General features: G+C 33.1%; 7 protein-coding genes across 7 annotated transcripts; 5 read left to right on the top strand and 2 right to left on the bottom strand.

Annotated features, from left to right (window-relative positions):
* Nucleotides 1–193: 193 nt before the first annotated feature.
* On the top strand, nucleotides 194–1960 carry RRN11 (Rrn11p; the record flags this gene model as incomplete). The annotated part of the gene is made up of 1 exon (XM_020191616.1): nucleotides 194–1960. One exon carries the CDS (start codon nucleotides 194–196, stop codon nucleotides 1958–1960), a length of 1767 nt encoding a protein of 588 aa, XP_020048512.1.
* A 26-nt stretch (nucleotides 1961–1986) lies between these two features.
* ASCRUDRAFT_6820 (uncharacterized protein) lies at nucleotides 1987–2647 on the bottom strand (the record flags this gene model as incomplete). The annotated part of the gene is made up of 2 exons (XM_020191502.1): nucleotides 1987–2013; nucleotides 2045–2647. The coding sequence occupies 2 exons, from the start codon at nucleotides 2645–2647 to the stop codon at nucleotides 1987–1989; spliced, it is 630 nt and encodes a 209-aa protein (XP_020048511.1).
* Nucleotides 2648–2820: 173 nt separating this feature from the next.
* LSM6 (U4/U6-U5 snRNP complex subunit LSM6) lies at nucleotides 2821–3108 on the top strand (the record flags this gene model as incomplete). Its single annotated transcript, XM_020190347.1, has 1 exon — nucleotides 2821–3108. The coding sequence occupies one exon, from the start codon at nucleotides 2821–2823 to the stop codon at nucleotides 3106–3108; it is 288 nt and encodes a 95-aa protein (XP_020048510.1).
* A 332-nt stretch (nucleotides 3109–3440) lies between these two features.
* Nucleotides 3441–3749, bottom strand: ATP17 (F1F0 ATP synthase subunit f; the record flags this gene model as incomplete). Its single annotated transcript, XM_020190383.1, has 1 exon — nucleotides 3441–3749. One exon carries the CDS (start codon nucleotides 3747–3749, stop codon nucleotides 3441–3443), a length of 309 nt encoding a protein of 102 aa, XP_020048509.1.
* Nucleotides 3750–4165: 416 nt separating this feature from the next.
* CCC2 (Cu(2+)-transporting P-type ATPase CCC2) lies at nucleotides 4166–7641 on the top strand. The gene has a single exon (XM_020191039.1). It carries the CDS (start codon nucleotides 4369–4371, stop codon nucleotides 7504–7506), a length of 3138 nt encoding a protein of 1045 aa, XP_020048508.1. The 5' UTR covers nucleotides 4166–4368; the 3' UTR covers nucleotides 7507–7641.
* A 286-nt stretch (nucleotides 7642–7927) lies between these two features.
* On the top strand, nucleotides 7928–10559 carry SEC18 (AAA family ATPase SEC18). The gene has a single exon (XM_020192766.1). The coding sequence runs from the start codon at nucleotides 7965–7967 to the stop codon at nucleotides 10290–10292; it is 2328 nt and encodes a 775-aa protein (XP_020048507.1). The 5' UTR covers nucleotides 7928–7964; the 3' UTR covers nucleotides 10293–10559.
* Nucleotides 10560–10628: 69 nt separating this feature from the next.
* On the top strand, nucleotides 10629–12737 carry TRP5 (tryptophan synthase TRP5; the record flags this gene model as incomplete). Its single annotated transcript, XM_020190390.1, has 1 exon — nucleotides 10629–12737. The coding sequence occupies one exon, from the start codon at nucleotides 10629–10631 to the stop codon at nucleotides 12735–12737; it is 2109 nt and encodes a 702-aa protein (XP_020048506.1).
* Nucleotides 12738–12752: the final 15 nt, after the last annotated feature.

The following is a 12752-nucleotide window of genomic DNA, read 5'->3' as shown; positions in this document are numbered from 1 at the left end:
GATAAATTTGATTGTTTTAGTTTACTTCTCTGTAAATTTTATAAAACCTTTAAATTGTTGGTGATTATTCGGTGAGGAAACGAAATAAAAATTTGAATACTTTTTCACATCACTGGCCGCAGAATATTTTTTTTTCTTCTATCAGCACAAGTTATGCCATATCGTAAGTTCATCTTCAGCTGCGGTCCCAAAAATGTTTGAGAATCCTTTGATCAATGTATATGAGTCTAGCAAACATAATAAAAAAAGAAAACTTGAAATTCTTTTAAAAGAATACGTTGAAAAGTTGAAGAAACAGTCAAGCTCAGACATAAAATTGCCTGAGTTTAGCCAAAACACGTCTGATGAAAGGGAATTGAAAAAAAGGAAAAAAAGCCTAAGGAAAGCGAGCAGAAAAGCATCCAAAAGGCTCCAAGAAACGTTTGAAGAATGGAATATTAATCCAGTAACGAAAAGTTTAAGCCATACAGATAATGAGAAATGGAAAAACAGTTCACGAATAAAAAAGAGCAAAAAGAGTGATAGTGCTCTAGGAGAAGAAGTGTTGATCAGAAAACGAAAACTCAGTGATGTTTTCGAAGGCAATGAGGAGTTAGCATGGATGGAGGAAGGTGCAGATAAAGATGAAGATGAAGATGAAGAACAAAATGAGGATGAGGAACATGAATTAAATCATGAGCCAGTAGAAATTTCAACTATCAATCAAAACTCCTGGGTTTATACCAATTTTCTTATTAGGACTAAAGGATATGAAGTGCTACCTTATTTGAACCCAATTTTCACTCAATTGGATAACAACAATAACTATAATGATGGCAGTTGCAGAAATAATTACGAGGGTTCTAAGATTGATAATAATGGTGTTTCGAATGAGATCAATGACCAGAATTTTAATTCGAATTTTAATTTCTCAAAGAAACATATAAACTTGTTGATAAATTTATTGTATATTAATATTTTTAAGAAGAATTGGAAAATTGCGTACAAAGTATTTTCTATTATAATCCGGTTGAATTTATCTAGGGTTATTTTAGACATTGATAATAGTAAAGGTGGGAAAAGTAGCAAATCTAAGAACAAAGAAAAAATTGATTTACGAACGTTGTGGCCTTTAGGAATTGAATTATTAAATGGGCTAAAAGAGGAGGCAATTCAAAAACAAATCTCTAAATTGGAAATTGATGATGTGAATTTAGAGCAAAGTAAAACCGAGATTAATAAGATTAATTCGAATTTTATAAATGAGTTTAAACTACAGTATTATAATAATAACGAGATTCTGAATGAAGCGTTGGAAGATATGATTCAAATAAATAATGATAATAAAATATATAAAAACGAAAGATATTTAGAATGGTTGTCAAACTTTTATGGGGTGAATGCTTCGATCAATTATTTCAATTCAGAGAGAAAATTTAGATTTTCGCCATTATGGAGAGTTGGTAGTCGAGTGTATTCACCATTATATACGTTGTCGTATATTTGGACGTTGATTTTGAATATTAATAATCTTAATTTGAATAATTTTGATATAATTCCGGCAATATCCAACAAGCCATTGTTAATTCGAAAAGAAATGAGATTGAATGAAAATATAATTTCCAATTCAAATAGAAAAATTAAAATAATTAAGGATAAACTATCTGAATTATTGTTGCAGCCACCTTTTAATGAAGATTTAAATTTCATGTATTTAAAATTTGTTATAAATTTGATTGAAATAAATTTATTAATTTATGAATTAATTAATAATGAATTGGATAAGAAAATTAAAAAAATCAAAATTGATAAAAAGTATGTTGAAGAATTAGATAGTTATCGAGACATTTTAAAATTAATTGAGAATAATAATAAATATTTGGATGATTGTATTGAAAAGGGGTTGATTATTGATAAGAGGATTGTTACAAAAGAAGTTAGATATTTATTAACTAAGATTGAGACCATACTAATTACCTGAACTGTTGATCATTATTAAAGCAAAACCTAAAGCAATGTATAACCAATATTTTTCTAAAAACGATTTTTCTTGATCAGGTTTAACTTTTTTAGCGATTTTTTTACCATTTGAATTGATAAAATAGTTGATTTTTGCTGGTTTTAAAAGGATTGGCTGGATTGCGTTTTTTAATTGTTTAATAATTGGATTTATGGATATATTTGAAATTGATAGAGATTCAGGAGTGTCGATGTTATCCAATGGCATTAGAGTCAATTTGAAGATGTCATTGCTTGAGTCGATTGTAATGAATAGATTATTTATACTTTTGATTTTTTTATAAGAGAAACAATTTGAATTGTCAACTTGATTGGTGTTATCGATTATGTTGATGCAATAGGTATTATTTAAGCTTATATTTAATGTTTCATCGTTATTGAGATTGGTATTTTTAAAACTAGCAGATGGTGGGTCTTTTTCGTAAGTTAGCTCACCTAGTGTTATGGCACTTTGCAGAGGATGATTGATATTAGATAGAGCTAGAGAATAAGTGTTTTTGATTTGTGGCTCTGCTAAAGATGTTGGTATAAAGAAAACAAGAAATAGGGAAAAATGGAATAATTGTATGAGTGTTTTCATGATTATAATTATTTCAACTGTGATAACTCTTTCAACTACGATAGTTATTTCAACTACAGTGATTATCATTGTGATTATTGTGATGATATATAAAAGTATAAATAGAAGTAATAAAAGCGCACGTGACCCGTGAGAAACGACAAAGGAAAAAGACGAAATTTGTTGTGAGGTTTTGGGGAGGTTTTGGAGAGAAGCAGAGTGGAATTTGGGTCGAGATTTGCAGTTCTGGTGTTGGATAGACGATGATAAAGACGGGAGGAGTTACAGGCGCAAAGAGCAGCGCAGGCAAGGAGAGCAAGGACACCAAGGAAAAAGAGAGCTCAGGGCCAGCCAAGTTTTTAAGTGAGATCAAAGACAATGAAGTTATCGTCAAGTTGAATTCAGGCATTGAGTATCATGGAATCCTACAGATGATTGATGGGTACATGAACATTGTTCTAGGGCCCAAGACAGAGGAATACATAGATAACTCGTTGACTCGAAGATATGGAGACGTCTTCATAAGAGGCAGTAAAGGTATGTTCTATTAAGCTTGTATTTATTTATTTATTTATTTATTTATTTGTGAGTATGAATTGGACTGGACTGGATTGGATTGGAGTATTAACAGTTTATTTTTGTTTTTCTTTGGTTGTTTTAGTACAATATATATCGGTTGCTTAGGTGGATCAATACAAATTGGAGTAAATAGAATTGAATATTAATTGAATATTAATCTAATATTAATCGTTGGCACATATATAATTATAATTATAATTATGATTATGACTATGATTATGATTATGGTAATGGTAATAATAACGATAGTAATTATAAATTATAATTGAAAGTCAATTCATACAAGCAGATTATCGACATTAGTTTAGTGGTGTTCTCCATTGTGAGCAGCATGGTGGAAGTAGTATTCCAAAGAGTAACCAACACCCATGATAAAGAGAGCATAATGTAATAAAGGCTTGACGGAACCATTTTCACCATCAAAGTAGGCACTTCTGTACTTAGAGAGCAAGCCCCAAGATTTCTTGACTGGAGCATCACCTTGAGGTAAAGCTTTGTAAAATTCGACGACACTGGCCATTTTCTTAGCATTTGGGTTTGACCCCAAGTTCTTGACCGAAACGATTTTTGGAGGGATCAAGGTGGATAATTGACGTCTAGCAACAAAGGACATGATGAAAGTAATGCTGGTTTCGAGAGAGTAACAGGTGTAACGACAGGTGCAGCGAAGATATAGAGACACTCCTGGCGATGGTGCTTCTTCTGCCAAACTCCAGAGAGAAAGCCCAATTCTACACCACTTTCTATTGGCCTGTGCGGTTACGTAATCCGCAGCAGGGTAACAAAGGCGGATTTCAGCACGTGCCGATGAGGACGCGCAATCACGTCACGGTACATAATGCGGCAAACAGAGTTAAACCAAACCCCCTACTGCCGGCCGCAACCGGATCTTCTCGGCTTGGGGCCGGCACTGCGCAGATTCAGTGCTTTCCCAAACGGGCGAGGAGAAGGAATATTGCTCAGTGGAAGCTTTTTCTGTCAAAGAAAGAAGCATTTTCCAGCTGCTGCTGCTTCTGTTGTATAAAAGCCCATTCTTCTGCTCATCTCTACTATTGTTAGATCTTCTTGGCTTGCTTGTTCTCAGCACAAACACAGCTGTATTCTCATACGCTCTCACTCCATCTCCCTACTTCTCTGTCAAACTCCGTCTTCTTAAAGAGGTTAGTTAATAGAATATCCTCTTGGTCTAGAAGAGCAATTTATTCTCTATATTGTCTACCTATTGTCTTGCGATGCCCACCCACATTTCCAACGACTCCATAATATCTGTAACTGCTCCATTATTACCCAACTCAGACACCAGCAGTTTTGACGCCTCCATTCGTTCCAACGAGCAAACAACCAATACCAATTATCCCAATATCACCACTGTCAACGATGCCCAACTATATGATAACGAAACAACTTTGTCTGTTCATGGTATGACATGTGCTGCTTGTGTTTCAACAATATCAAAGTCCTTGAAAAGTCTTCCTGATGTCGATTCTGTCAGTGTTTCTTTATTGACCGAAGAAGCTAAAATAACTCACACCAGTCATCTCAATTCTGATGATTTAGTTGAATCAATAGAAGATTGTGGTTTTGATGCTGAGTTGATTGATACCCGTAAATTATTCTTACCCAATAACACGAATAACACGAATAATATTAATAATATTAACAATATTAACCATATTAATGAGAATGACGATCTCTCTAACCTAAATCATAACTCCTTGGAATTACAAACTCTCCCTCATCATTATACCTCCACATTATCAATTGATGGAATGACCTGCTCTGCTTGCACTTCTTCGGTCACAAATGCTTTGAACTCAATTCAATATGTTCAATCAACTACTGTCTCTTTATTAACTCAAGAAGTAAAAATAGTTCATTCCCATTTTATAGACCCATCAATCTTTCTTGAAAAAATCGACGATCTTGGTTTCACTCCCTCCCTAATTCTGTCAAATATTTTCAATATCAATCCCCAGCATGAATTCAATTCAATCACTTTAAAAATTTTTGGTGACATCTCAAACATATCTTCAAATGATCTAAAATCTTCCATATCTTCTTTCAATAACATTAAATCCCTCTCAATCAACTTACCACTAAAACAAATCAAACTATCTTATGACATAAATTCTCCAATAAAGATCAGATTCATCATTAAATCTTTAAACACAAAATATAACATAGATTGCTTACCCATTACCTCCTTCGACAATACCACTCAATTAAAACTTTTGGCTAAAACAAAAGAAATCAAGTATTGGAAATTCAACTTTTTAAAAGCCTTATTATTAGCTATTCCGATCTTATTATGTCACCATTTCTTCTATAGAGTTTTTCATAAGAATTCTTGTATGCTTAAAACAGGTTTGTATTTACCTGATTTCATCTCTTTAGTCTTAGCTACTTATATCCAGTTTTTCTTGGGAAAGATCTTTTATATCAATTCTTATAAATCTTTAAAACATGGCTCTGCAACTATGGATCTATTAGTTTGTATCTCAACTTCAATAGCCTACCTTTTCTCAATCTATTCAATGCTAAAATCTTTAATCAACTCTTCATCTATGAGACCAATGGTCTTATTTGACACTTCTGCAATGTTAATTACTTTCATATCTTTTGGTAAATGGCTAGAAAATAAAGCAAAGGGACAAACTACCACCACTCTATCAAATTTATTAAGTCTAACTCCCTCATCTTGTGATATTATCACAAATTTAAACCCAGATCACTTTAATAACCTTTCGATTGATTCTAATTCAATTAATAACTTGCAAACAGAATCCATCTTTACAGATTTAGTTCAACCAAATGATATAATCATAATCAAACAAGGTAGCAAAATTCCTGTAGATGGTGTTTTAATTTATGGTGAATCTGAAGTAGATGAATCTTTAGTAACTGGTGAATCAACTCCAATTTTAAAATCTAAAAACTCAAATCTTATTGGTGGCTCAATCAACAATACAAACACGATCTATATGAAGGTTCAAAAAGTAGGTAAATATACAAAATTATCCAAAATTATTTCTTTAGTTAAAGATGCTCAAACTAAAAAGGCTCCTCTACAAAGATATGCTGATTATATCGCTTCAAAATTTGTTCCTACAATTTTATGTCTAGCGCTAATAACCTTTTGTGCTTGGTTGTTTTTACTCGAATACTACTTGAATGAAAATAATCTTTCAAAAAAACTATTCAAAGAAATTAAAATAAACGGTAAATTCTTTGTTGCTTTAAAAATTTCAATTTCGGTAATAGTCGTTGCTTGTCCATGTGCCCTAGGTTTAGCTGCTCCAACTGCAATTATGGTTGGAACTGGTGTTGGAGCAGAAAACTCCATTTTAATTAAAGGTGGAGAAGTTTTGGAAAATCTCAATAAGGTTAAAATGATTTTATTTGATAAGACAAATACCCTAACTGTTGGTTCAATGCAAATCCATTCTTATAATTTTTTTCCTGCTAAAGAAAATTATAATTTGGACGATGTTAATATTTGGCACTTGATAAATTTGATTGAAAATAATATTAACCATCCTATTTCTAAATCATTAAGAGAGTATTCAAAGAAGCTTTCATTTCAAAATGATAAGGAATTCTCATCTTCTAGTAATTTGAATAACAAATTAAATGTTTCAAATATTGTTAATAAGGTTGGATTTGGTGTCACTGCTAATTTTTCAATTTCCAATGAAACAAGTCATAAGGTTAAAGTTGGAAATTCAAAATTGATTGAGAATATTCAAGATGATGATAATGATGAAATCGGCACAAAAATTTATGTGTCAATTGGCAATGACTTTATTGGTTATATTATTTTAAAGGATTATATCAAACTTGATGCCAAAGACGTTATAACTACTTTAAAAAAATCTGGATATGAAATTGCAATGGTCACTGGAGATAATTATGAAATTGCTAAAAGAGTTGGTGATCAAATCGGAATTAGCCCTGAGTATATATTCTCGGAAAAAACTCCCTCAGAGAAGACAAAACTTGTCAAAAATTTTCAAACCACCAAAAAAGTATTATTTGTCGGTGATGGTATTAATGACGCTGCAGCAATCACTCAGGCTGATATTGGTGTTTCATTTGGTGGTGCCACTGATATTGCTTCGTCAGCAGCAGATATTATTTTGCTTGATGATAGCCTATCTTCTTTGATTCAAAGTTTAAGCTTATCGAAGAAGACATTTAATACTATCAAAGTGAATTTTTTTCTTGCTTGCGTTTACAACTTGTTGATGATTCCAATGGCTATGATTGGAATAATGAATCCATTATTTGCTGCTCTAGCCATGAGTCTTTCTTCTGTTTGTGTTGTAACGTCATCTTTAAGAATAAAAAATTGGAAACCAAGTTCTAAATAACTATACTTTTTTGTTTGAATCTTTTGATCTAAATTTTGCCTGTTAATTGTTAATTGTTAATTGTTAATTGTCTTTATCTTTGTCTTTAGTTTTGTTTTTAATTTTTTTTATGATTTTATCTAGTTTTCACTCTGCTTTTATTTAGTTTTTGTATGTTTTTGCTATGGTTTATAAAAATGTAATGAATAATGGATTTTTGATTGTTTCCGGAAGAGTCTTCTCGTTGTTCGCCGGTAATCGCGAGATTTTAAACGGAGATACGAAGCTTTTGAAATTCGATAACACCGAAAAGAACCAAGAGTTGCTCGGAAGTCTTCCCTCGGATTACTTTATCACATGTTGCGTTTGTCCTTTTGTTTTAGATTATCATATAAACACTTCATCGATTTGATATATACTTCTTTCTTTCTATTTTATCAATTACCTTTTGCACAAATCATTAAATTATATCAGTTAACATGTTCAGCTCAGGCGGTGGATTTGGAAAACCTTCTCAAGGTCGTGGTGGAAGCTCTGGCTTATTTTCAATGGGCAATTCAAACTATTCAGCTCCTCCTCCTCCTCCAACTTACCAACAACAGCCATTGCAGAATTCTAGCGCATACACAGTTATCAATTGTCCTAATAATATGATAGCTTTATCTAATAAAGTAGCTATAAGCAGCCGAAACGGAATTCCTGATAATTCTTTTATTATAATAAATAATAGATTTGTATATACCACAATGTTTTCTGAAGAAATTCCTCCAAGAACAATTGGTTTCAATGGAACTCAAAGAAGCTTTTTAAATCTTTCATTAAATGAACCAATAAATGTTCAGGCCTATAGATTAAGAAAAGAGGACCGATTTTATATCGGTTCAATGAATTTAGAAATAACTTTTAGAAATAGGAATAAAGCTGTTAATACAAAATTTGATCAAGATGAGTTATCAACTCATTTTATCAGAAATTTTAATGAACAGATGTTTCAACCCACACAGGCTCTTTTGATGGAATTTAAAGGTATTATATTTGAAATTCTTATTCAATCGTTGCAATGCTTTAATCTTGTTGATGTTGAACCATCAAGTGGTAACGAGTCAAAAGATGTTAATACTAAAGGTATATTAACAACCAAAACTCAAATTAATTTTTTCAAGGGAAGAGATGGGTTGATTCAACTAAAAGGATCAACAACAAGACCAAGAGCTGATGCAATTATTCGCCCTGATTTTAAATTTGAAGAAATGGGAATTGGTGGTTTGGATAATGAATTTACTCAAATTTTTCGTAGAGCATTTGCAAGTAGAATTTTCCCTCCTGGCATTGTTGAAAAGTTGGGTATTTCACATGTTAAAGGTATGTTACTATATGGTCCTCCAGGTACCGGTAAAACTCTTATTGCTAGAAAAATAGGTAACATGCTTAATGCTAATGAACCTAAGATTGTCAATGGTCCTGAAATTTTGAGTAAATATGTTGGTTCTTCTGAGGAAAATATTAGAAACTTGTTTAAAGATGCCGAAACAGAGTACAAATCAAAAGGCGAGGAATCAAGTTTGCACATCATTATATTCGATGAGTTAGATTCTGTTTTTAAACAAAGAGGTTCAAGAGGCGATGGAACAGGTGTTGCAGATAATGTTGTTAATCAATTATTGGCAAAAATGGATGGTGTCGATCAACTAAACAATATTTTAGTAATTGGTATGACAAATAGAAGAGATTTGATTGATAATGCTTTACTTAGACCTGGTAGATTTGAAGTTCAAGTCGAAATATCATTGCCTGATGAACCTGGAAGAAAACAAATTCTTTTAATTCACACAAAAAAAATGAAAAATAATAATATGTTAAATCCCGATATTGATTTTGATGAATTAGCAAAGCTTACTAAAAACTTTAGTGGGGCCGAAATTGAAGGTCTTGTTAAATCAGCTACATCCTTTCAAATCTCTAAAAATATTGTTGGCACTAAAATTAATAAAGATGTGGAGAAAATGCAAATTTGTCGTGATGATTTTTTACAAGCATTAAATGAAGTTAAGCCTGCATTTGGCGTTAATGAAGAGGACTTAGAATTGTGTGTTAGAGGTGGAATCATTCATTATTCCTCTACAATAGAACAGATTCTTCGTGATGGATCAAGATTTGTTAAACAAATAGCTGAAGATAAAAATACTACCTTATTAAGCGTCTTAATGTATGGACCAGATGGATCTGGAAAAACAGCATTAGCAGGAACTATTGCACTAAGATCTAAATTTCCGTTTATAAGATTGATTTCACCAAATGAAATGATTGGAATGACTGAAAATGCTAAGATTGGTTATATCGATAATGCCTTTAGAGATGCTTATAAATCACCATTAAATATTTTGGTTGTTGACGATCTCGAATCAATTTGCGATTATGTTCCAATTGGACCAAGATTTTCAAATAATGTATTGCAATGTTTAAAATCTTACCTTAAAAGAGTTCCGCCAAAAAACAAAAGGTTGCTAATTTTATCGACCACATCGTCATATACTGTGTTAAGACAGATGGAACTTATTAAATGTTTTACGAATAAAATCCCTGTACCTAACCTCAGCAACATCACAGAGTTACAGGCAGTCATGGAAAAGATGAATTTTCTTGATGAAGAGAAAAGGCAATATATTGTTAATCAAGTTTCAAACAATTTAGGAACAGACAAGCTAAACATAGGCATCAAGAGTGTGGTCAGTAATGTTAACACTGCTAGATTTGACGACGATCCCATTAACGAGTTGATTGACTTAATGTCAGAGATTCAGATTTGATTTTTGATTGGATACATAGATAGATAACATGAATATGCCTTTTACTTTTTTCTTTGAGAAATTGTTGCACTGGTGACAGTTTTCGTGCGAAATATTTGTAGTTTTTCTCCGGAATTATTCCGACTGGAGATATTTTTGGGGCTTATCAACAGATTAAGGCTTCTTTAGCAAAAAGTTTTCTCTGCACAATATTTGATTGACGAAATTTCTCTATTTTTCAATGACTAATCTTTGAAAACTGAAATATCTATTTAACCAACTCTCAGCACCTAGTATTTATTCAATAGTTGCAAAAAAAAATCTTTAACAATTAATTTTTCTTTATTGAATATTAGGATGTCTCAACAGTTGAAAGAAGCCTTTGCAAAGGCCAAAGCTCAAGATCGTGCTGCTCTAATTACTTTTATCACTGCTGGTTATCCAACAGTTGAAGATACTATTCCAATCTTAAAAGGCTTTCAAGATGGAGGTGTTGACATTATTGAGTTAGGCTTACCATTTTCTGACCCAATTGCTGATGGGCCTACAATCCAAGAAGCCAACGTTATAGCTCTCCAGAATGAAATGAACCTTGATAAAGCTTTGGATCTAGTTAAGGAGGCCAGAGAGTCTCATGGTGTAACTATTCCTATCATTTTTATGGGTTACTACAATCCGATTTTAAAGTATGGTGAAATCCAATTTATTCAAAAATGTTCTGAATATGGGGTCAATGGTTTTATTGTTGTTGATTTGCCACCTGAAGAAGCTGTTAAATTCAGATCTAACTGTGCTAAATATGATTTAAGCTTTGTTCCATTGGTCGCTCCATCAACTACTGAAGAAAGATTAGAGGTTTTGTCGAAAATTTCAGATTCTTTTATATATGTTGTTTCCAGGATGGGAACAACTGGTGTAACTGGATCCATTTCAAATCAGATTGGCAGTCTAGTTGCCCACGTAAGAGAGTATTCCAAGGACATTCCTTTGGCTGTTGGTTTTGGGGTTAGTACAAAACAAGATTATCTTACTGTTGGTGAATCTGCTGATGGTGTAGTTATTGGAAGTAAAATTGTCACTTTAATTGGAGAGTCTAAACCTGGTGAAAGAGGTATTACCGCAGAAAATTATGTTAAATTAATACTTTCGTCTTCTTCTCATAACCTTTCAAAAACAGTTGAAAATAACGCTTCCCAATCATTACCAGACAAGTCTCCTGTTGACTTTCAAGAAAAGCATAAATATTCACCCACTTTTGGAGATTTTGGTGGTCAATATGTCCCTGAAGCTCTTCATGCTTGTCTTAGAGAATTAGAAGATGGGTTTGAAAATGCTGTTGAGGATCAAAAATTCTGGGAAGAATTTCGTTCTTTATATCCTTATATGGGCAGACCAAGTTCTTTACACAGAGCCGAAAGATTGACTGAGTATGCTGGTGGTGCTGATATTTGGTTAAAAAGGGAAGATTTAAATCATACCGGTTCTCATAAGATAAATAATGCTATTGCCCAAGTTTTAATTGCTAGAAGATTAGGTAAAACCAAAATTATTGCTGAAACTGGAGCTGGCCAACATGGTGTAGCAACAGCCACTGCATGTGCCAAATTTGGTCTTGAATGCAAAGTTTTCATGGGTGCTGAAGATGTTAGAAGACAAGCATTGAATGTTTTCAGAATGAGAATTCTTGGTGCCTCTGTTGTATCTGTTACTAATGGTACTCAGACTTTACGTGATGCAACCTCAGAAGCTTTTAGATATTGGGTTTCTCATTTAAAAGATACTCATTACGTTGTTGGTTCTGCCATTGGTCCCCATCCCTACCCTACATTAGTTAGAACATTTCAATCAGTCATAGGTCAAGAAGCAAAAGCCGAATTTGCAAAATTAAATGATGGAAAGCTTCCCGATGCTGTTGTTGCCTGTGTTGGGGGTGGTTCCAACTCTACAGGAATGTTTTCTCCATTCGAAAAAGACCTCACAGTCCAATTATTAGGTGTGGAAGCTGGCGGTTCTGGTTTGAACTCTGGTTTTCACTCTGCTACATTAACTGCCGGTGAACCAGGTGTTTTTCATGGTGTAAGAACTTATGTGTTGCAGGACGATGAAGGCCAAATTCATGATACACACTCTGTTTCTGCTGGGCTAGATTATCCAGGTGTTGGTCCTGAGTTAGCTGCTTGGAAAGCCTCTGGTAGAGCCACTTTTATTGCTGCTACTGATGCTGAGGCTCTTTCGGGATTTAGACTATTATCTCAACTTGAAGGTATTATTCCAGCCTTGGAAAGTTCCCATGCTGTATTTGGAGCCATTCAATTAGCTAAAAAACTCGGTAAAGGTAAATCTTTAATTATCAACGTCTCTGGTAGAGGTGACAAAGATGTTCAAAGTGTTGCAGAAGTGTTGCCCAAAATCGGTCCAGAAATAGGCTGGGATTTGAGGTTTAACGAAGATTCACCTGCTAATTAGGTTTTATAATTTTTA

This window comes from Ascoidea rubescens, assembly GCF_001661345.1.
Source record: "Ascoidea rubescens DSM 1968 unplaced genomic scaffold ASCRUscaffold_3, whole genome shotgun sequence".
Classification (NCBI taxonomy): Eukaryota; Fungi; Ascomycota; class Saccharomycetes; order Ascoideales; family Ascoideaceae; genus Ascoidea; species Ascoidea rubescens.
The sequence above is the reverse complement of the archived record's forward strand: the minus strand, read 5'-3'. Positions and strand labels throughout refer to the sequence as shown.

Bases quoted from the DNA above. Each gene is read 5' to 3' on its own strand.
- CCC2 (XM_020191039.1), top strand. From the start codon at position 4,369: ATGCCCACCCACATTTCCAACGACTCCATAATATCTGTAACTGCTCCA.
- SEC18 (XM_020192766.1), top strand. From the start codon at position 7,965: ATGTTCAGCTCAGGCGGTGGATTTGGAAAACCTTCTCAAGGTCGTGGT.